General features: G+C 43.3%; 1 protein-coding gene across 1 annotated transcript in view; it reads left to right on the plus strand.

The window, feature by feature from the left end:
- Positions 1-16,756, plus strand: part of LOC124775483 (allatostatin-A receptor-like) — a 47,873-nt gene extending 31,117 nt beyond the window's left edge. The window contains exon 2 of the mRNA XM_047250315.1: positions 16,627-16,756. Coding sequence (XP_047106271.1) covers positions 16,627-16,716 — 90 coding nt within the window. The 3' untranslated portion in view covers positions 16,717-16,756. The remainder of the gene's footprint in view (positions 1-16,626) is intronic.
- The last annotated feature ends 6,477 nt before the right edge of the window (positions 16,757-23,233 follow it).

Genomic DNA, 23,233 nt, shown 5'->3' on the forward strand with positions numbered 1-23,233 from the left:
ATCTCCACGAGATGTAAAGAACTCATTCTCTGCTATCGATGGTAGCGCTGCAAAACGCACCTCCTGTAACAGTGGAATGCCTAGTTCCGAAACCCATATAATTTTTTTCAAAAGATGGTTCTTGACGGGTGCGCGGACACCGTTGCTGGTGAGAAGATTGTGTTAGGCTCCATCTACTAGCATACACTGGCGTCTGACAAAGGCAGCATCGTAACCTGTCGAAACTGCAGTTCGTCGTTCGGTGATAATGTTGCTCGCGTTATCCGGGATTCCACGACCGCCACGCAAACATCTAACCGATGGATTGAGGAGTACCATACTCAGTGCCACCCTAGAAAGTTCACTGGACAAAATATTAGTCGGCTCCTCAGCTCCTACGGATATCATTACAAGCATCATTTTACACCGTGTAATTTCGTCTCTGGACTTGATAATTGCCTGTATTCTACCAGGAAATGAGTTCACGTGGTTGTGCATGTACGTCGCATACAAGTTAAGATTTTCGCTGAGGATCAAAATGAATGGTAATGTCGGTGTCTAACCACCTGTTCCAATCTGTCCCAAAGATTTCCTATGGGGTTCAAGTCTAGTGATTTTGTAGGGCACTAAGGGATGTAATACGGTGGCGTTGTGTTCAGAAACACAGTCACATATTTTTGCAACGCGATGAACTTTGCTACAGTGTGGTAAAAGTAGGGGTATAAATAGCATACTCATCATGCATGTGCTTACTGCATGTGTTGACATCATTCGATATGTTTAAATACACGTCTTGGTTCATTTTCTTGGTCAACTCGGTGATCAGTTCCAATTCACGATAAGAAAAACTCCTTCACAACATCGTAGACCCGCCTTCTGCTTGCATATGACCTCACACACGTTCAAGACGAAATGTTTCATTTGGCCTTCGGTGCTGTCAACGATGTACTTCATATGAATATAGGTAAAACCATGGTTCATCAGCGCACATTACGTTCCGACAGCCAGCTAATGTCCATGTTCGAAGATTTTTAGCCCACTGAAGAGGCGTAGCTATATATGCCTGTGCCAGCAATGGCCTCTTACGAGATGACCGGCTCCAAATGTCAACTGCATTCAATTTCTGTCGCAGCGTTATCTCGCTAACATCTACATCTACATGGATACTCTGCAAATTACACTTTAAGTCCCTGGCAGAGGGTTAATTGAACCACGGTCACTATTCTCTATTATTCCAATCTCGTATAGCGCGTGGAGAGAAAGAACACGTATATCTTTCCGTACGAGCTCTGATTTCCCTTATTTTATCACGGTGATCGATCCGCCCTATGTAGGTAGGTGCCAACAAAATATTTTCGCATTCGGGGGAGAAGTTGGTGATTGAAATTTCGAGAAAAGATTCCGTCGCAACGAAAAACGCCTTTCTTTCAATGATTTTCTTCCCAAATCCTGTATCATTTCTGTGACGCTCTCTCCCATATTTCGCGATAATACAAAACGTGCTGCCTTTCTTTGAACTTTTTCGATGTACTCCGTCAGTCCTATCTGGTAAGGATCCCACACCGCGCAGCAGTATTCTAAAAGAGGACGGACAAGCGTAGTGTACGCCGTCTCCTTATTAGGTCTGTTACATTTTCTAAGTGTCCTGCCAATGAAACGCAGTCTTTGGTTAGCCTTCCCCAAAACATTTTGTATGTGTTCCTTCCAATTTAAATTGTTCGTAATTGTAATATCTAGGTATTTAGTTGAATTTACGGCTTTTAGATTCGACTGACTTATCGTGTAACCGAAGTTTAACGAGTTCCTTTTAGCACTCATGTGGATGACCCCACACTTTTCGTTATTTAGATTCAACTGCTACTTATCGCACCATTCAGATACGTTTTCTAAATCGTTTTGCAGTTTGTTTTGATCTTCTGATGACTTTATTAGTCGATAAACGACAGCGTCATCTGCAAAGAACCGAGGACGGCTGCTCAGGTTGTCTGCAAAATCGTTTATATAGATAACGAACAGCGAAGGGCCTATAACACTGCCTTGGGGAACGCCTGAAATCAGTTCTGTTTTACTCGATGACTTTCCGTCAGTTACTACAAACTGTGACCTCTCTGACAGGAAATCGCAAATCCAGTCACATAACTGAGACGATATTCCATAAGCACGCAATTTCACTACGAGCCGCTTGTGTGGTTGGGATGGATCTTCATTCAATGCCTGCAGAAATTCCTGTCGGGTTTGGAAGCAGTTTTGATTCACAAGCTATGAAATGCGTCACCAATTTGGAACTTTTTCCGACCACACTTCTGACGCCGTGTTACGTGACCACAATATTTTTCGTGGCAAGCAGATGCGTTTCGTGGCCTGCAGATGCGAAACACCAACAAATCCAGCAACATCTCGCACAGTATATCTATGCGCATGGCCAAACACAGTTGCCCCTTTCAGCCGCTCTGTCACATTTACATTTGCCCGTGTTTACCTACAACAAAGTCCGCTTGAAAAATGAACACGATACTGCAGTGCCTGTGGTGTTCCAAATTACTACGTGACATTCCTTTGAACACACACGCGGGTACAGGCACTACGGCGACTACAGCCGTCGTGAAGTTCATGAAACGTATTCGCAGTTGAGAATAAGGATAGCCATCAGCTGTAGAATGGAATGGCGACAGTGAAAACTTGTGCCGGACCGGGATTGAAGCCCGGATTTTCAGCTTATCGCGAGCAGTTGCCTTTCCATTTGGCTATCCGAGCACGACTCACGCTAGACCCAAACTTCCGTATGTCGTCAGCCATGCGTCTACAACTTGTACTCGTACATCCATTATGTATATTCCCGTACAGGCGAGACATTTTACTTGAAAGTCGCTTTCCTGGTGTCGGCGGATAAATACGATATTGCAGTGGCTGTGTTATTCCAAATTACGATGTTAAGTTCCTTCGGTCATTCTTTATCGTCATGGAATGACGGCTGATGGTAGTCCACACCTGCACTGCCAATACATTTCATGTTAAACGTAAACGTCTGGTGAGCTTAGGTGTCACAAACGATGGCGGTCGAGTTTAGGCTTCTTCTGCATACATACGTCACGCAATATTTGACAGCCAATGAGCGTTCAGTGGTGATCTAAGCACTCTGCTGTGAATGCCGTAGCCAGTTCCAGTATTACGAGTGGTCGCAGCGAATTATTTAGTGAATTTTTATTCTATTTACAGCGAGATGTCATGGATGATGGTGGTAGTAGGCGCAGATTCTACACAGGAAGGTATGACACCTAATTTGGAGGAGACACGCTTACAATCAAGCGTAAAGCTCGTGCATACCCGTACAGCAACCGTCGCTTGGAAACGACAACAATGCAATCAACGTCCGCGTCTCTACCTGCTTCAATTGTCATAGTTCGTCGAACGGTCTACAACGCCCCAGAGGACAGATGAGTTGTTCGCTCGGACGTCTGCAATCTACAGCAATGCCACGTGCATTGTGTTAGGAAACGGGCGTCTAAAACAAGACGAGTATCCATACGGCCAATTTCATTCTTTTCAAAATTATATACTATATAGAAAAACCTGAGACCAAGATACAATTAAGTTAGTAATGATAAGATGACTAACAAGACTATCTCTTTCTTACGACAGTAAGAATACAGGTACTTACATCTTTATTTTACAATAACATTCAGTTGGCCTCTTAGACGCCCTGGGCTATCCCCAGACGTTGCTCATCCCTAAACAACTTAGAGGTGGAACGCCCTACTATCTCAAATACCACTGCCAGGTAAACGTCTTATTTTAAATCCCTTCTCCAACCTTAAAGAATGCAAGAATACCAACCAAAATTCTACAATACTACATCATGTTGAATCCTGCCTAGTCGTCGAATATGGGGTGTCTAGGAAACATGGTTTCTCTGATCGCTAGACAAACAGTTCAAACAAATCGTATTAATGGAATTTATTGCGAGAAATAAATGACGATACTTATCTTTGTGTTAAACAGATGAGTTGCAAGCAAAGGGCGACAGACAAAATAATAAATCTCTTCAGTACAGCACTTACAAGTTTGAGCTACATAGAATGTACAAGGAAAACAATGAGCTTTGACGCTTCTACCTAGTTGCTAGTCTTCAAGCTGCTGTAGAAATGGCCGCGACCGGTCGGGCGCGGCTCTTATGTTCTCTTCGTATAGAGGCCGCTGTTGTCGCGTTGTCGTCCTGGAGAGGGGTTGGTCACCGTACAATTAGCTGAAATCTTCTTCACAGCCCTCTCTGTTGTCTCGTTCCCGGCTGGATTGCCGGCACTTGACTTAACGCCGTAACACTTCTGCAAGTTCTAAAGCGCTTTTTGCGGTTCCTGCTTACATCTTTAACTACATTTTTTAAAATTTTTCTATCATGTTAGTTTATTAGTCGAGGTAGGTATCTTTGTCATGAATAGGTATTTTAGTGTGGACGAGCGCGAAGACGATCGTCAACACGAACTCACCTCAAGACATCCTTCTTATCTATCTTCCAGAAGATAAGGGAGTCTGTCTTACTCTTCTGTCTTGCCCCCTGCAATGTTCTGTCATAAAAGGTAAGTCATGATGGGTTTCGCTCAGTGGCCTTCAGGCGAGAGGCCCCCCGGACCATTGATGACGGCTGGCGAAGTCCCACTTCAGCATCGGTGGCCAGGCCAAAGATCTACTGTACCACTGACGGTGGCAGCTTTTCTCGCGGTGCCCTCTTTCTAGATGCCGATACATCTCAGACTGTGCCGAGAGGTTAAGCTTTTCTCACCTTTGTTTTCCATCCCCCATAGTTTTGCACCAATACCTGTTTCGTTTTTATAGATAATGTATTTCCGGACCCTTGAAAGGTCAGATATTTATCTGGGTCAAGGATGACACCCCGAGTGTCATTTGTCCCTAACTGTCGCCTCTCCTCGGAGACAGCTTGTGCGAAATCTGAACAGTCATAGATCATATGCTCAGGCGTCCCTTCAGGAGCGCCACAGCCACATGGTCTCCTTCCTATCTCATGCAAATACCAAGGATACGAGCCATGTACAATTAGAAAGTGTACCACCCCTTGTGTTGGTTGGTAGTGTTTGATATTCAGTGTTTCACTGGCATTTGGAGAAAAATTATGGTGTCAGGTGGTTGAAACTGTATCTGATATAGTTCTCTAGTTCTGATTTTAACCCTTTTACGCCCTTAAAAGCAGCAGTCCGTCTTCAAGCCGCAAGTGACCCATCGGGACCATCCGACAGCCGTGCCATCCTCAGCTGAGGATGCAATTAGGAGGGGCGTGAGGTCAGCACACCGCTCTCCCGGTCGTTATGATGGTTTTCTTTGACCGGAGCCGCTACTATTCGGTGGAGTAGCTCCTCAATTGATATCACGAGGCTGAGTGCACCCCGAAAAATGGCAACAGCGCTTGGCGGCCCAGATGTCACCCATTCAAGTGCCGGTCACGCCTAACAGCGCTTAACTTCAGCGATCTGACGGGAACCGGTGTATCTACTGCGGCAAGGCCGTTGCCATACATCTCTATAGGTACACCCTTTATTTGTGTTGCTTTATCAAAATTCCTTTCATTAGCCAGTACACGGTCGCATTCTATCTTAAAAACAGCAGTGGTCAAAACGACGTTATAACTAACAATCGAACAGTGGGCGTCATGTCATTTGCTCCGACGCATTGCAAGATAACGTTCCTATCTGTTCTTCTCACTGTCACGACCGGCCTCACCAGAACGAGCCTGCAGTCATGCCCCACTGTCGCTGCTAGGAGACGGTTGTTGTACATCTCGGTTGATGAAAGTGGCAAATGAAATCTCGTGTACCATATTTTTATTAACTTATCAAATAAGGCAGTGGCCACATGGACACTGTGACAGCGTCTGGAGCACTATGGAGTGTCAGATCGAAGACCACTGTTGTAGTTTAGCGAAGAGCGAGCTGCGCCGACAGTGGTTCATCCAACGGCGACGGCATTCCAGACGCATCCCGTTTCCGCGTACAGCGACCTGATGGACGCATCCGCAAGTGAAGATTCGTTGGATCGCTGCACGTGGCGATCGTCATCGGCACATGGGCACATCCCCTGGAGTAATTTTATGGGGTGCCACTGGGACCACAAAGCCGCGCGGAGTGGCCGCGCTGATTGAGGCGCCATTTCACTAATTACGCGATGCCTCCCGCCGGAGGTTCGGGTCCTCCCTCGGGGCATGGCTGTGTGTGTTTCTCAGCATAAGTTAGTTTAAGTAGTGTGTAAATCTAGGGACCGATGACATCAGCAGTTCGGTCAATTAGGAATTCACACACATTTGAACATTTTGGACCGCAAAATGATCACCTCTGGTTCGAATATCTGGCATACTGATTTTGACAGCAGATGTTACATTTCTGACGTTTCAAGGCCAGTGGGCCTCTCTATCTATACCTGCCACATTATCTTACAAGGTAACGGAGGACCGCATGACCACAGTGTTGTCCCACACTGGGCGTGTTCCGCTGTTGCTATGTCCAGCAGATTCTCCATATCTGTCGCCATTTAAAAACACTTGTGCAAAAAGACTGGCACGCTATCAGTTGCTAGCCAATGCGGTTGATGAGCTTTTGCATGGAGCTGAAGAAGGGGAATATTACGTACCCGTTTCTGTAATACAAACTCAGTTCGACTCGAAGTGCAGACGGGTGAGATCTGCTGTTCTTCCAGAGGTGGCAGCTCAGTGCATTAAATGTGGAATCCTATGTACCACCAGATCACGTACAAATTGCATAATTTATTCTTCCTACGATACTACACGGGAAGATTCTTAAGGAAAGGACAGATTTCAGTTGCTAATAGCAGGCAAACAATAAAAAGTAGAAACGCATTGCGCATGTCGCTGGATAGAGGAATATTCAGAGTTCTGACACAGATGCAATGTTGTTTCTTTCTAGCAACATGGCGACTGCACCAAAAGAGACATAATTTTGTGCGCTGAAATTTTCGCGAAGTCAGTCCATTATTTGTGCGCAACATACATTCCGCCGTCGATTCAGCAACAGGTCGCCCCTGCACTGGTATACAAAATTCTTGGAAACTGGTTGCATACACACACACTGGTCGACCACGCATGTCTGATAAAAGTGTGGAGATTATCCGAGATACGTTCACACGGGGTCCTCGGAAGTCCACAAAAGAGGCAAGAGAGGGACTTAAACTTCCTCAGGCAACGCTGTGGCTTGTTCTGAAATGCCGCCTGCGTATGAAGCCTTAAAAGTAGTAGTTTCTCCACCAATTACGTCCCGGCGACCGTAACAAAAGCTACGAATTTTGTATTTCAGTTCTCCAAGATATGGCAGAAGACACTTTTTCCGAATGGCTCATCTTTTCGGACGAATGTACCGGGTAAAGTAAACTGCCATAATATAAGAATTTGGCGGTCACAAAGTCTTGACGTAGTCGTTGAACATGACAGAGGCTCACCGAAGCTGAATCTGTTTCGTGCCGGACTATATACACTCCTGGAAATGGAAAAAAGAACACATTGACACCGGTGTGTCAGACCCACCATACTTGCTCCGGACACTGCGAGAGGGCTGTACAAGCAATGATCACACGCACGGCACAGCGGACACACCAGGAACCGCGGTGTTGGCCGTCGAATGGCGCTAGCTGCGCAGCATTTGTGCACCGCCGCCGTCAGTGTCAGCCAGTTTGCCGTGGCATACGGAGCTCCATCGCAGTCTTTAACACTGGTAGCATGGCGCGACAGCGTGGACGTGAACCGTATGTGCAGTTGACGGACTTTGAGCGAGGGTGTATACTGGGCATGCGGGAGGCCGGGTGGACGTACCGCCGAATTGCTCAACACGTGGGGCGTGAGGTCTCCACAGTACATCGATGTTGTCGCCAGTGGTCGGCGGAAGGTGCACGTGCCCGTCGACCTGTGACCGGACCGCAGCGACGCACGGATGCACGCCAAGACCGTAGGATCCCACGCAGTGCCGTAGGGGACCGCACCGCCACTTCCCAGCTATTTAGGGACACTGTTGCTCCTGGGGTATCGGCGAGGACCATTCGCAACCGTCTCCATGAAGCTGGGCTACGGTCCCGCACACCGTTAGGCCGTCTTCCGCTCACGCCCCAACATCGTGCAGCCCGCCTCCAGTGGTGTCGCGACAGGCGTGAATGGAGGGACGAATGGAGACGTGTCGTCTTCAGCGATGAGAGTCGCTTCTGCCTTGGTGCCAATGATGGTCGTATGCGTGTTTGGCGCCGTGCAGGTGAGCGCCACAATCAGGACTGCATACGACCGACGCACACAGGGCCAACACCCGGCATCATGGTTTGGGGAGCGATCTCCTACACTGGCCGTACACCACTGGTGATCGTCGAGGGGACACTGAATTGTGCACGGTACATCCAAACCGTCATCGAACCCATCGTTCTACCATTCCTAGACCGGCAAGGGAACTTGCTGTTCCAACAGGACAATGCACGTCCGCATGTATCCCGTGCCACCCAACGTGCTCTAGAAGGTGTAAGTCAACTACCCTGGCCAGCAAGATCTCCGGATCTGTCCCCCATTGAGCATGTTTGGGACTGGATGAAGCGTCGTCTCACGCGGTCTGCACGTCCAGCACGAACGCTGGTCCAACTGAGGCGCCAGGTGGAAATGGCATGGCAAGCCATTCCACAGGACTACATCCAGCATCTCTACGATCTTCTCCATGGGAGAATAGCAGCCTGCATTGCTGCGAAAGGTGGATATACACTGTACTAGTGCCGACATTGTGCATGCTCTATTGCCTGTGTCTATGTGCCTGTGGTTCTGTCAGTGTGATCATGTGATGTATCTGACCCCAGGAATGTGTCAATAAAGTTTCCCCTTCCTGGGACAATGAATTCACGGTGTTCTTATTTCAATTTCCAGGAGTGTATATCGACCTTAAATTGTTGCGAAGTAAACTGTGACAGAAATCTCATACCTGGAACTTTTTCTTAAAAAATTAATTGTTTCCGCAATGTTACGAGGATGCCAGTGATTTTTATGCGTGACGGCGACCCGCCTCACTTTCACGTTGACGCGCGGCGCTATTTTAACAACAACACCCAGAACGTTGGACTAAAGAGGTGGTCAGTAAGATCTTGTTCAATACTTTAGGCCTCCTAGGTCACCAAACCTCGCTACGTGCGATTTTTTTTTCGTGTGCATACAAGTCAGAACCAGTGTAACCCCTATGGCAGCTACTCTTGAATAGTTGCACGGCTCACCCCGCCGGAGGTTCGAGTCCTCCTTCAGGCGTGGGTGTGTGTGTTGTTCTTAGCGTAAGTTAGTTTAAGTAGTGTGTAAGTCTAGGGGCCGATGAACTCAGCAGTTTGGTCGCTTAGAAATTCACACAGATTTCAACATTTTCCTTCAAGGGTAGAGAAATCGAACAGCTGAAGCTGCCGATTGTGTAAGCAGGTACCGGTTGATTCGCGCGGGAAATAAAATGGATTACCGTTTCGTTGTTTCCGAGCAACGATTGTTGAGTGTATGGTACAGCGTCTGTGTGAACACGAAACTTTCTCTGTCATGCGCAACGTATTTGTCTTGCATTCTTTGTCTGCAATAAACAACTGAAATCTTTTCTTGTTTTTTCAATCATATTCTATATGCTCAACAACTGAAATTTCCTTGTTTTCTATCCTTAGAGTTGTATTAATTGCTGTCAGTGCATTTCGCTCATATTGATTAGCTAAGTTGGGATAGTACAGAACGTCGAACGCTAAATAAGGTTTTTGGACTGTCATTAAGAAAAAAATGCGTGAGAAGATGCCTACATTTCAAAATAAGAAAAAATATTTTAATCGGCACATTTTCTCACGAAGTTGTTTTGGCTGTGAGGGCATTACGGAGTATGAAGGACTAATTGATGGAAAATGTAATCCATTCACAACATTTGTATCTGCCTTTATGGTTGGAGACTTTTTCAAGTTGTCTGAAGAGATTACGGATAATACGGGTGGAAGCTCCACAACAGCTAAGTGAGAATGAAAGTGACTAAAACATTTGTAGGTAAATAACGAATTGTGATGAATCCCAAGTGGTAGTTCAAGAAGTTTTCACACACCCCTATTGCAGATTTTTTGTACTTGTTCTCGGTTTTGGCAAGAAGTAGAGTTTACGTACCTTTTAACCTAAGATTACATTATTTTTAACCAACTCTTTAACACCATGGTTAGTTCGACAATTTCATTGATATTTCGTCAGTAACATGTGGCGAAGCTGCGGGACAGTATTGTTTTGGCTGTAAATTTCGTTGGCGGCACAAACTTCGTGTAATCACGTATCTTGGCTACGACGGCGCGGTTTCAAATACGAGGAGGTTTCATCTCATTGAAATTCCGTGAAAACACGCCGTGGAATCCGTTTCGGGTTATTATTCCGAATATTACACCAGTAACGGCGGCAGCAGTCGCACAGCCCCGCTATTTCCTGATTGCGCTCCGCCAGGGGACGCTCAAATTAACGCATCCGCCCTACTGCGAAGCACAGCGCTTAAATTAAACTTCGTCACGTATCTCAAAATGTTCGCAGCTGCGCTTCACTTCACGTGGTGGCACGCTTCCGTGAAATCAGTAATTATTGCAAGTAAGGTGGTTTCGCTATACACCACAAATTAACTTAGCAGGTTCTGAGATCCTGGTCCATATTTTACCGCTCGAGCTACTTCTGCTAAATTACTGAGCCAGCTAGTAACTGAAACCACCGAAATGCTTATTTATGTCGAGAAGATCGAAACCTTTAACTGCAGTAGCGACAGATAAACATCCACCACAGCCTCCTTACATCGATATAAGTATTGATTCGCACATGATTATTTCCATTTCGGATGCTTGTGCCATCCTATAAACGTATTGGGAACGGCATATATCTATTTAAAAGGGCACTGCGTAATTGACCATATTACTTAATTATTTAGGGGAAAGTGTAGCAAATCGTATTTGATCACAATGACTAATAAAGAGATCATACAAAGCCAAAAGGACGATCATCACAAACATCACAAAAATTTCTTCTTTTTGTAATCCCTTTGTATTTGGTGTCAGTGATGAAAACGAGTCGCTGGCCAGACTATCTGTAATATAATAAATGGTTTCCTCTTACCAGAACATTCACATTCTGATCAAACTTCCTTTCCCCATCGGCACAATGAGTCCTTTAATCTGCTGTAGTTTTATTTTTAATCCTTTCGAAGCTGTTCCCTATTCTGATTTCCAAATTGAGTCCCATGAGTATTTCTCTGAAAGATCATAGACACAACTTCGTGGGGACCCTTACCACAATTTTTTTGCTACCCTTCTGGAATATTAACATTGTCGGCAAGCAGTGTCCCGACTTTAAACTTTTAAATACTACATTCAGTGTCTCTACTGTCTGTTTTGCATATTCTTGCCTACGTCTCCATCTATGTTCTACTGGACTGCAAACTACAGCATCGCGTTGTCCACCATAGCCGATGGCCCACTACTCTGTCTCTCGCACTGGTCTATAGATGTCATTCGTAATCTTTTCTTTTTTACCATTTCTGTGCTACAAACTTTATCTAGCCAAATTTGTAACTCCTTTTCATAGCACCACCTTGTAGTTTTTCTTTTCCTTCATTTTCCTCCGGGTATCCACAATCACCATTCCCCTTCCATACAATTTCGTGACAGATGTAATGTTTGAAAAATGTCTTCCTCAGGTCTTGTTAGTACTGAGACAGGTATGCTTGTTATATTGTAAACAGTCATCTTTGCTTATGCCAAACTATTTCTGACATTTTTTCTTAGGTGCAAGAAAGGTATCATTCTTTTTTTTCACACCTTGCGGCAAGCGTTTGTATTCCGACACAGATGAGCGTCTAGTATGTCAGGTGTCTTAAACTTAAACGGAGATGAGTTCAAGTAGGGTCTAGTGTTACTGTTGACGAGAGAAAACGAAGGGTGAAACTCTGTACCGACTCGTAGCCTACTCTTAGTAGGCAATCAGCGACCCTTTAATCCACTGCCAGTAAAATATCACGTAGTAACGGTTAGAAAGAGCTGCCTCCAAGTGCTATCCGTTAATGACAGGTGTAGTGAATAATCGTCTCACAGTCGTTTTTTGACGCCATCGGCAAGTCAACGACAATAGCCTACAATTGTAGTCAGTAACTGCTCGTGTGTAACCGAATGCGGAAGTGCTGAGTTTACTGAATTAAATTACTACCATGTGACCTATGAGGCACAATGATTATAGATATACTAAAGACGGAAGGACTTTTAGTGAAGATCCCATATTCTACGAACATTCGTTTTCTCCTAAAAGTAGTTTGTTTCTTAACCGTTTGAGTGTGAAATGGTTCATTACTGTACACTAAGCGCCATCTGCTCCTCGCACGTGCACTGTTCTTTTTTTCCTTGATCGAAATTTTATATTGTTCAGAAATTGCAACGACTTCCAAACTTTTCACGTCAATGAAGGCCATAGAAGAATGGTCTTTTCTGAACGTACTTCTGAAAAGAAAACGATTCTGGTAGCTGGAATCCAAGGTGTTTGTTGATCATGGTTTTTGGATTCCTTAGAAACTTGCACCTCGTAACACAAACTATTTTATATCTATCCGAGAAGTGAAATACCTGTTTTCATAGAAATATCTTCAAATTTTTTTTAATATAATGAAATATTTCTTTAAAAACTTTCATCCCCTATTTAATCCCCTTAGGGCTTGAATTTCGATAAACCGTGAAAGGTGTATTCTTTTAGTTTCTAAAAAAAAAATGCGGAATAAATATTTTCATAGATTTAGCTTTGAAAATGTTTCCATAGTGAAATAATTTCGTTACACTTTTCTTCCCCTGTTTCACTCCCTTAGAAGGTTGAAGATCCAAAAATAATAAAACACGTTCTTTTTATTTCTAGCCCTTAGTAGCTGAATTTCCAAAGGTAATGGAACAGATTTTTTTTTTTATTTCTGACTGAAAAGGCAAATGCCAATCTTCGTACTTCTAACTTCAAAATGGTCAAAATGGTGAAATGTTTCCAAGAAGCTCTTCATTGCCTATTTTACCCCCTTACAAAAAGAACTTCGAACTTTCCCGTGTTAAACGATGTTTACAGTACAAAATCCACAGATTCTCCAAACTTCAAGTTTCCGTCCTCAGCGTTTTTGGCTGGCCAATGACGAGTCAATGAATTTCTCTGGCCCTATTTCACGCCATTAGGGGTTGAATTTCCAAAAATAGTGCAACACTGTTTTTCCGTTTCCAACCGAGAAGCAAAATACTAATTTTCATAGATTTAGCTTTAAAAATGCTTTAATAATGAAATATTTAATAAAAATATTTATGCCGCGTTTCACCCCCTCAGTTGTGAAATTCCAGAAGCACTGAAACAGGTATTTTCTTATTTGTAACAAAGAGGTCATAGATGTAGCCTTAAAAATACTTCATTATCTGTTTAATAATGATTTCTTAAAAAACTTTATACCGCTATTTTGCTATTTAAATTTCCAAAAGTACTGAAACACGGATTTCTTTTTTATGACCGAGAAGCCAAATAGCATTACGGTACATTTAGCTTCAAAATTGCCTTAATAGCGACATATTAAAAAAAAAAATAATTTTCATTCCCTATTTCATCCCGTTAGGGGCGGAATTTCATAAATTCCATCTTAAACGAGACCGACAGTATAATATAACACTCCCTCCAAATTTCATATTCCCATCCTTGGCGATTTGGCCTGGACAATGATGAGTCATTCAGTCATAACATTGCCTTTTATATATTACTGTAAATTTATCGTTTATATTTAAGAGAAATATATATCTTTAAAGAATTTTTTTAGTAAAACTAAACACTTTTTGGACTTTTAGTTTATTTTTCAATATATTGTTCGATATTCTTGGAGAGATCAGCACGACCTCCCATGTGGAGGCAGATACATAAGGTACTGCAGCCATCAGTCTTGAGATTGGTTTGAAGCAGACGTCTACGTTTTGCACGTCTTTCCTTTTCTGTGTAGCTATTGCGTCCTGCATCCACTGGAATATGGTCACTACTCTCAAATCTTGATCTATCATTTAAATAGTATTTTGTTCTCCAATCCCCACATTCGCCTATAACATTATGTTGTTCCTACATGCTTCAGGAACTGGCCTTTACGTCTACCCATTATTTTAGTCAATGTGTGCCGTAAAGGGCCTTTTTCCAAGTTTCATTCAGTAACGCCTTTCTTTTACTTTCGTGGCGTCACTTTCTTCTTCATTGTCCGGCTTACAGCAAACATTTGATATCCATAAAAGACAAAATTCCAAATATTGTCAGAGAGTCTTGGCTTGAGCACTATGGAACTTAACATCTGAAGTCATCAGTCTCCTAGAACTTAGAACTCCTTAAACCTAATCAACCTAAGGACATCACACACATCCAAGCCCGAGGCAGGATTGGAAACTGCGACCGTAGCGGTCGCGCGGTTCCAGACTGAAGCGCCTAGAACCGCTCGGCCACAGCGACCGGCTTTTGTCATATCCTTTGGGAATTAAAAAAAAAAATACAGTGGGTATCACCTCGCCTGTAGAAAAAATGGGATTTGCATCCTTCGATGCACTATCACCAGCCTTTGCCCATTGTTTTGACTGCCGTTTTGACTCTTGTGTGTAATAATGGATCCATGTTTCATCATCAGTCACAAACAGGGGTAGAAAGGTCTTGCGGATTGCGATTAAACATCGCCAGATATATTGTTTAAATATTGTGCCGGATTCACATTTGGTGGACTGTTAGCAATCGCGGCACCCACGTCAGACCCGCAATGTCTTCATAGTAAATTGTCCGTGCAAGATATTATGCACTCGCTCAGTTCAGACGATTATAGTCTCAGCAATCTCACGCATTTTTATTCCGCTGTCTTGCACTACCGTATCATGGATTTTGTTAATGATTTCCTTCGTGGTGACCTCAATAGGACTGCCGGAATGCGTGCGTCGCCTTCGGTGCTTGTCCGACCACGTTTAACTTTGTTAATCGAAAAGTAAATGGTTTTCAGTGATGGTGCAGAATCCGTCTGAATTCAATCCAGTTCTGTTTTGAGTTGTGCGGCAGTCCAACCCATCAAATGAAAATGTTTCTGATCAGTACGGAACTCGGATTTCTCCATTTTCAATCGCAGTAGATACACAGACCTATTCAGACAGCTGTCGTCAATGAACTGTTTGCTGTACACTGTTGAAACTCTTTATACGATCCTTGAAATAACCAAGCTTAACACCCTTGAAGACACTACAAAATTCTCAATTTTTCATGGAATTTTACGAGTCTTATCAAACCACAGCCTGTATATAACTGTTCCACTGCATATGTTATAAGTCCAGGCACACTAGCATGTATTTGCCATTAACACAATATATAAAGAGGAGCTAAATACGCAAATATTCTTATGAAGAGCAGGAATTAATGGCAAGCTGCTGATGAATGCACTAACTGGAAGAAATTGTCATCTGAGGATGGTCAAATTAGTCCACAATCAATAATGAGATAAAATAAATCTTTTAAATTGTTTGCATTCCTCACCACCAATCCCTAATGGCCGCTGTGTTTAACAAGACGGAGCGTGGATAAAATAGTACTTAAATTATAATCTCAAGAAATAAGTTTACTCTCTGAAGCATAGCGAACTGATTCACATAAGTCTCTGACATCGTGTTACTGCTGCCAGTGGGGTACTAGAGATTAGCAAAAGTCGTTTTTACTTCCTTCCCCAAACCTGAGATGATTGAATTCCGCTGATATTTATAGTGAAACAGTCAATAATATTGTGTTAGTAAGATGTAGAAAGCCCGCCCACTTAGCGGTGCGGTCTAACGCACTGCTTTACGGGCGGGAAGGTGTGCCGGTCCCCAGCACGAATCCGCCTGGCTGGTTAGTGGTGAGGTCCGGTGTGCCGGCCAGTGTGTGGATGGTTTCTAAACAGTTGTCCATCTGCCTAGGCGAATGCTGGCTGGTTCCCCTTATTCGGCCTCAGTTAAACTATGTCGGCGATTGCTGCACAAACACTTTCTCCAAGTACGAGTACACCGTAATTACTCTCCCACGCAAACATTCGGGTTACACTCGTCTGGTGTGAGACGTTCCCGGGGAGAGGGGGATCCACTGGGGGCCGAACCGCACAATAACCCTGGGTTCGGTGTGAGGCGGCGGTGGGGTGGGCGGACTGCTGTGGCCTGTTGTGGGGTTGTGTACCACTGAGGGCTATGGGGGGACGAAGCCTCTCCGTCGTTTCTAGGTCCCAAATTCCATACAATACAATACAAGATATGGAAACGTCAGTGAAAGTATCCTATTCTGTGATTTACGAGCATCTGCTAAATTCTTACAGCAGAGTTGGGTTGTGTTGTTTAGGAGGAAGAGACCAAACTGCGCGGTTATCGGTCTCATCGGATGAGGGAAGGACGGGGAAGAAGCCGACCGTACCCTTTCAAAGGAACCATCCCGGCATTTGCTTGGAGCGATTTAGGGAAATCACTTAAAACCTAAATCAGAATGGCCGGACGCGGGATTGAACCTTCATCCTCCCGAATGCAAGTCAAGTGTGCTAACCACTGCGCCACCTCGCTCGGTTTACAGCAGAGTGGTCTGCTGTTTAATGACTCATCTGTGTCTTACAGATTCTGCGAGAATACACCACGCCCAGTCGCCGCACGGCCCTGCCCTGCACACGGCACATTGTGTCAGTCTCATACGTCACGGAAGATTGATTGTAGACATACAGCAAGATACTAAGCTACAAGCATGCAGATCAAAGTAGTCGGAGTAGATGTTACAAAGGAGCCAGGACATAAAATCACCAGTGTAATGTTTGAATGTCGACAACAACAGCAAAAAAATAAAAAATAAATAAATAAAAATAAAAAAATAAAAAAGTAAAAATGAATACATTGGTGACAGTATTTTACCAGAATGTTTTCTAAGTATCAACAACAAAATCTTTTAAAACATGAGTAGAAGATAATTTCTAATTTCTTACTCCTTGAATTAGTTGCCGACCCTGCCAATGGGCTGTTGGCCTGATTGCAGGCACAGTGCAGATTTTCTTCGCTGTGGCACTAGGAGGGGGAGGGTGGTGGGCCCAGAGTGCAGGCTGTCTTTAATCCCGGGGAAAAATCCCCAGTACCGTTAACCGTACATACTTTGACCGATTTTCAAATTCGTATGTGATTATTATGAGTGTTTTTTTTAATTTCTGTGATATTTATGTTCGTGAACTTACGGGCCAGTATGAAAGGGTTACATACTAATTAGCACAACACATTTCCTAATATGCTGAGGAGTAACGGAATGTGGTCAAAATTAGCACGAGAATACATTGGCAGGCCTATACTTCCACAACGCCTGTCAGGTACCATTCTATATGTGATCAGCAGTTCCAGAACATAATGAAACTTGTACCACCCGGGAATAAACACATCGATCTAAAGTTTTCGTAATGGCTTCATTAAAGCTCATAGAAGGAAAAATCTAGTAGTGTACATAAATTAATCAGTGTGGTCCAACTTCAGAATCGTAACTATACGAAAGGTACTAGGATTGAGTACCATACACATATAGTTTCGAATTTGGTTGAGCGTAACACCTTCAGTTTCACCTATATTCGACCTAAATCCTCGTTTTATAATATCAGTTTCCGTTAGAATTAAGGTAACTTGTTCTCCATTTATTGAAACAATGTCTGGTACTTGTGACCAGCCAAACTTCATTCCTTGCTTCCGAAGTTATTTGACATTGTAGGTTACACCTGAAGCACTGCCTGATCCACAACAACTTGCAATTTGAGCAATGTATGACTGACATTTGTATTTCTTAGTTGTAGGCACATTAAAAATTACACATGAGCCTTTGTCTACATACCAATGGTTAATGTATGTATTCTGTACTTCCACCCCGTCTGGGGAATCAAAACTGTTTCAAAAATTCGTGTTTCCGTAATACTAGAGTAACAATGACCAATGGTCAAAGTAACCCTAAACAGGTAAATTATGCACATGACCTCAGCAATGGTAATATACTGGCAGATTCATACATGTGAACAAAAAACGGATGAGTTGTATGTTTTCAGAATTAACTCAATAACAAAAATGGTATGTGTATGAATGCGTGGTCCGGTGGCGATATCCATTAATAAAATGTTCTCGGGTTTCAAGACGCGTCAAGTTGTTAAATGCCCACGACCTTTCGGCAGAGATCTCCTCTGCCATTGTCAGGTGGTTGACTGCCATCTGAATGCAGCTACCGAGCTTCTACAGCCGCGCCGCCGCCAGTGGCGTCACTGGTGCCCAGTATCACACCATATACGAGTATTGCAATACTTTGGTTGCGCATCCGCCGCACCCGGTTCAGCTCCCCAACCATAGAATCTCGGGTCAGCTGAAATCCATTGTCGTTAATGAGGGTGTTGCCCGATATTTGGTCTCTGTTGCTTTATTTATTACACCATCCCAGAACCCGTTTGTCCGTTTGTTAATTAGAGTGCCGTTGAGACGGCTAATCTTCCCTGTTATCGAGCCACAAAACGGTAAAAACGCAATCTTGCTCGTGTCTTCTTCGAGGGCCTTCTGCTTTCGCCGCTTAGATGAAACTGCTTGCGAAATGTACCTTTACTTTATTTTTTTTACCCGTTTTCCTTGAAACTTTCACGTAAGTAGCTCACTTCCCTTTTCAGCTTTCCCAAATCCGAGGTAGTTTCAACTCGCTGTGCCAAGGTCCTCAGAACAGACCGTTTCTGTGCTCGGTATTGGTAATTGGTAGCGTGCAAATAACGATCCATGTGGGTGGCCAGTTTTATAACGGTCAGACTGTCCGTACTCTTGGAGAGCAAAAAAAATGGCTCTGAGCACTATGGGACTTAACATCTGAGGTCATCAGTACCCTAGAACTTAGAACTACTTAAACCTAACTAATCTAAGGACATCACTCACACCCATGTCCGAGGCAGGATTCGAACCTGCGACCGTAGCGGTCGCGCGGTTCCAGACTGTAGCGCCTAGAACCGCTCGGCCACTATGGCCGGCTCTGGAACAGCACTGCATAGAAGATGAAAGGTGTTTCCGCCTACACTATCCCGAAAACATCAGCTGTAGCTGAGCATGCACTGTGAAATGGACACCGGTTTGCATCTGACGATAGTTTTATTATTAAACGGACCAAGGGCTTCTGGGATAGCGTAATAAATGTACCAATAGAGATCAAAATATCGGACAACCCTATCAATAATGATGGTAGAGTGCAGCTGAGTACGTCCTTGGTTCCTTTAATTGGCCGGCCGCTGTGGCCGAGCGGTTTTAGGCGCTTCAGTCCGGAACCGCGCTGCTGCTACGGTCGCAGGTTCGTATCCTGCCTCGGGCATGGATGTGTGTGATGTCCTCAGGTTAGTTACGTTTAAGTAGTTCTAAGTCTAGGGGACTGATGACCTCAGATGTTAAGTCCCATAGTGCTTAGAGCCATTTGAACCATTTGAACCTGTTATTGGGGAGCTGAATTGGTCCAGCGGCCTCGCAACCAAAACTTTGCCAAATGTGGTGCACGACTGGGCAGCAGTGACGTCACTGGCGTCGGCGTGGGTATACAGGCACGTCAAAGGAACTCACACGGTGGCCACTTGACAATGGGAGAGAAGATTTCCGCCGAAAGCTCGTGGACAGTTAACCACTCGATGTCGCTTGAAACCCAAGAATATTTTATTAATGGAAAAGGTATAGTTGAAAACACTGATCTCTTTATAGCTAAATAATATCGGTGGATTTTCACTACCAGACTTTAACACACATTTTCGTATACAATTACAAGTTGAAAGAGGTTCGACAACTGTTGCGCAAGGACTTCAGCAGGTAATGGCGCCATTTAGCGTGTATTGATGGAATTGTACTACAAAAAAGTATAAACTAAACACCCAACTAAGGTCCAGCAGAGCTGTAAGACGTTTGGTGTATGAGAGGTCAGAGTAACCACAGTGGTCAAAGTATACCTGGTTTACGGCATAGCTACATTTGATAAAAAGTCGAGTGGACGAAGAGTCGTCCTGGAGGGACTGGAATGAGGCAAAGTTCCCATCATCTGGGATTGAACAGGGGACCTTCATTGCCAGAGTCTAGTGCTCCATCCGATAAACCACCACGGTCAGTAGTCACCAGTATTTTTTGCTTTTTTCATTACTGAAAACCGAAGACTATGGTCGGCCCAATAATGCTCTTCTAGCCAAAAAAGGCAGATGCAGAAGCAGCTTCTATAAGAATATTTTCCTGTCAGATTCTCAGTCATTCTATCGAGACACGCCCCATGCCTCAACGTCACCCAGTTTAACATTTATTTGTGTTCCAGTGAAACATCTAGCTTCATTAGCTAAAATTCGACGCTCGTTGTGAAACACATGATATTTTTACCTTCTGACGGTAGATTTCCAGTTATAAGCTAAATACTATACTAACTGAAATGTACGTAACCTTATTTGTCGTTGCGTTAGTCAGTTTCTCCCTAATTCTGTTTTTCCGTGCGTTGCTGTCCCTGACTTCCAATTTAAAAACAGATTAGACCGCTTTCATATTTGCAAGTGTTCGTTGAAGTCCGAAGTAACAAAAATTTTCATTCTTGGTACGCAACAGGATTACAGATTAAAATAGACTGAGATTATAAAGTAGTGAAAATGTAAAGGGATACAGCAATCGTAGCATAGGAATAGCTTAAGTTGATTTATCTAAAGTGTATTGTACAGTCTAGCTAATTTGCATGGACACCAAAATCTATTCATATTCATAAAATGCACAGTTATTGGTTTTTTATATCGCAGCCTGCTGATTCCATTTTACAGTTTTGTTCTTTGTAGTGAAATAGGATTATGGTGCGGTAAATTCGTCAGTTAATAAAATTTTAACGAAGTTCTTCGTACTTATGTGTAGTGTGCTAGATATGACAGATGGACAGAGAGAAGATGACATAGCCCACGCCTTCCTTAATGCCTGTAGAGAAACTTTAATTTCCATAAATTCAGTCTCATTATTTACTTAGCTTATCTGCTAACATACGGAGTACCCTGGTTGAATTCCAGGTACTACCAGGTATTTTTCCTTGGTGGGGTACTGGAACGGTGTCCTTTCAACATCGTGATACCAACTGATGCACTACTAGAACGAGAAGTTCGGCTCCACGGTGTGGAAAGCTGGCAAAAGCCGACAGAGCGATGCGCTAACCTGCATCCAAATGACGCTGCATGGCAAAGGATGACACGGCAGCCGTTCGGCACCTCGCGGCCGTCTAGATCACGGAGTGCAGCATTTAAGGTTTAAATAACATGTTATTCTCCGCAGCCATAGAACTTGTCTGTCTCTCAAAATGGAACTTAAAATGTATTATTGAGTATAATTAGTAATGAAATTTCTTTAATAATTAAGGAATGAGAGTGTAGCAGAGAGGTAACCGACCATAGAATATTTGAGTTTAGCACTGATATGTTCTTGATGGAGCAGTTGGTGAGAGCCTTATGCATCACAGGTACATACAGGACCAATATCGGCCATAATGTAACAAGCTATTTCTAACCATAGGAAATTTTTTGTTTCTCTCGTCTTAGCTCTTACAATATTGTAGTTCTCTCTGCCCTCATGGAACCGAATTCCCTTAGAATTTCTTGAGGCTGCGTTTTTATTATCACACGGGAAGAAGCTAGGTTCTGTACTCGCGACCTTATTCACTGTGAGCTTCAAATTCACGCCACTAGTACTATTTTTACCCCATTATGCAGCTAGCGCTGCCCAAAGACGTTCAGTTTCATCTTACTCACAGTTCCTAACCACCGTATAACGGAACAGTCATGTTACAAACGATTTTTGATGCTTTTGCTCATACTCATGCACCCCCCCCCCCCCTCAAAAACGTACAAAATTATCAAAATGTTCGGACTTTTGCGCTACATGCCACAAAATAAAAAATAACTTTGATACGCTATTCCTTTTTGCAACAAATCGTATCTGAAGTTCACGAAATACTAGATTGCATGTGTGGTATAACATACGTAATTTAAATACCAACTAACATTCACCTGCTAAGCTCTCCATCTAGTAGCTGAGGCTGCAAATTGCACATTATATAATTTTTTCAGAACTGTTAGTCTTCGTTATGTCATCCTTCATAGTTTGAAATGGCATTAGAAAGTTAATGGAACTTCACCTCAGCACAGTGGTATTTCCAAGATCAGCTCGGACTGTATTTGCCGGAGATAAGGTCATAATCTTCGTACGTAATGAGCTCTTTATCAGCGTTATAAAGTATCATGAAAGCAATATATATATAAATCTCCAAACCATTATCAAAGCTGAAGAAACAAAAGGCAGGCAGAGATCGAGGACTCACATGTAGCAGAACATAGAGGACAGACAAACCAACTACGCCTGAATGAAAATGACTCTCATCGACAGAAATACCAAAAAAAAAAAAAACAAAAAAAAAACCACACACATAGCTACCCATAAGATATCTTTTCAACTGAAATACCTAAATAAGACATGTGCCCAGGTTACTGGTAATTAATAATCTTTTATTGCTTTGGCACTCACAGACTAGCTATATTCGTCAAATAAATAGAGAAACAGGTAATATTTAATTAGGCGGATTCTCAGATATTAAAAAAAAAAAAAACTGTTTCAACGGGTAAGAGCGGAAATGAGCGATCAGGAGCCGCAGTGAATTATAAGTGAACAATATAATATTCTTCTGTATCTACGCCTATACCTCGTAAGCCATCTTACGATATTTGTTGGGGGGTACATCTGATCTGTTACCATTCGCCCTTTCCCTTTTACATTCGCGAATGACGCATGGAAATCCAAGAGTGGATTAACCTGCGTATGAACTACGATTTCCCGTATTTCGTCGTCTAGTTCACTCACGAGACCTGTGGGGAAGGAGGCAATTAATTGCCAGATGGTTCTTGAAACATATGATTTCTGAACTGCATCAGTAGTCTGCTTCTGCTTCGTGATGAACAACTCTCTGCTGTATCCCTGCCATAGGCATAAGGTGGCCTCATGATAAATGTAACAGTTAAAAGAGCAATTATTGATCGAGGAGAGTTTGTAAGTCACTTCTAAGGTGAGTAAATTACTGTTCTACCACTCAGACTGCCACGTTCGGTATGTCACAAAATAATGAAATTTTAAGTATAATGCGTACATAATGTAGCACAATATATATATGAATGAATTTCTAGATTGCTTGGTGGCATTTGGG

The sequence above is a fragment of the Schistocerca piceifrons genome, chromosome 2 (genome assembly GCF_021461385.2).
Source record: "Schistocerca piceifrons isolate TAMUIC-IGC-003096 chromosome 2, iqSchPice1.1, whole genome shotgun sequence".
NCBI lineage: Eukaryota > Metazoa > Arthropoda > Insecta > Orthoptera > Acrididae > Schistocerca > Schistocerca piceifrons.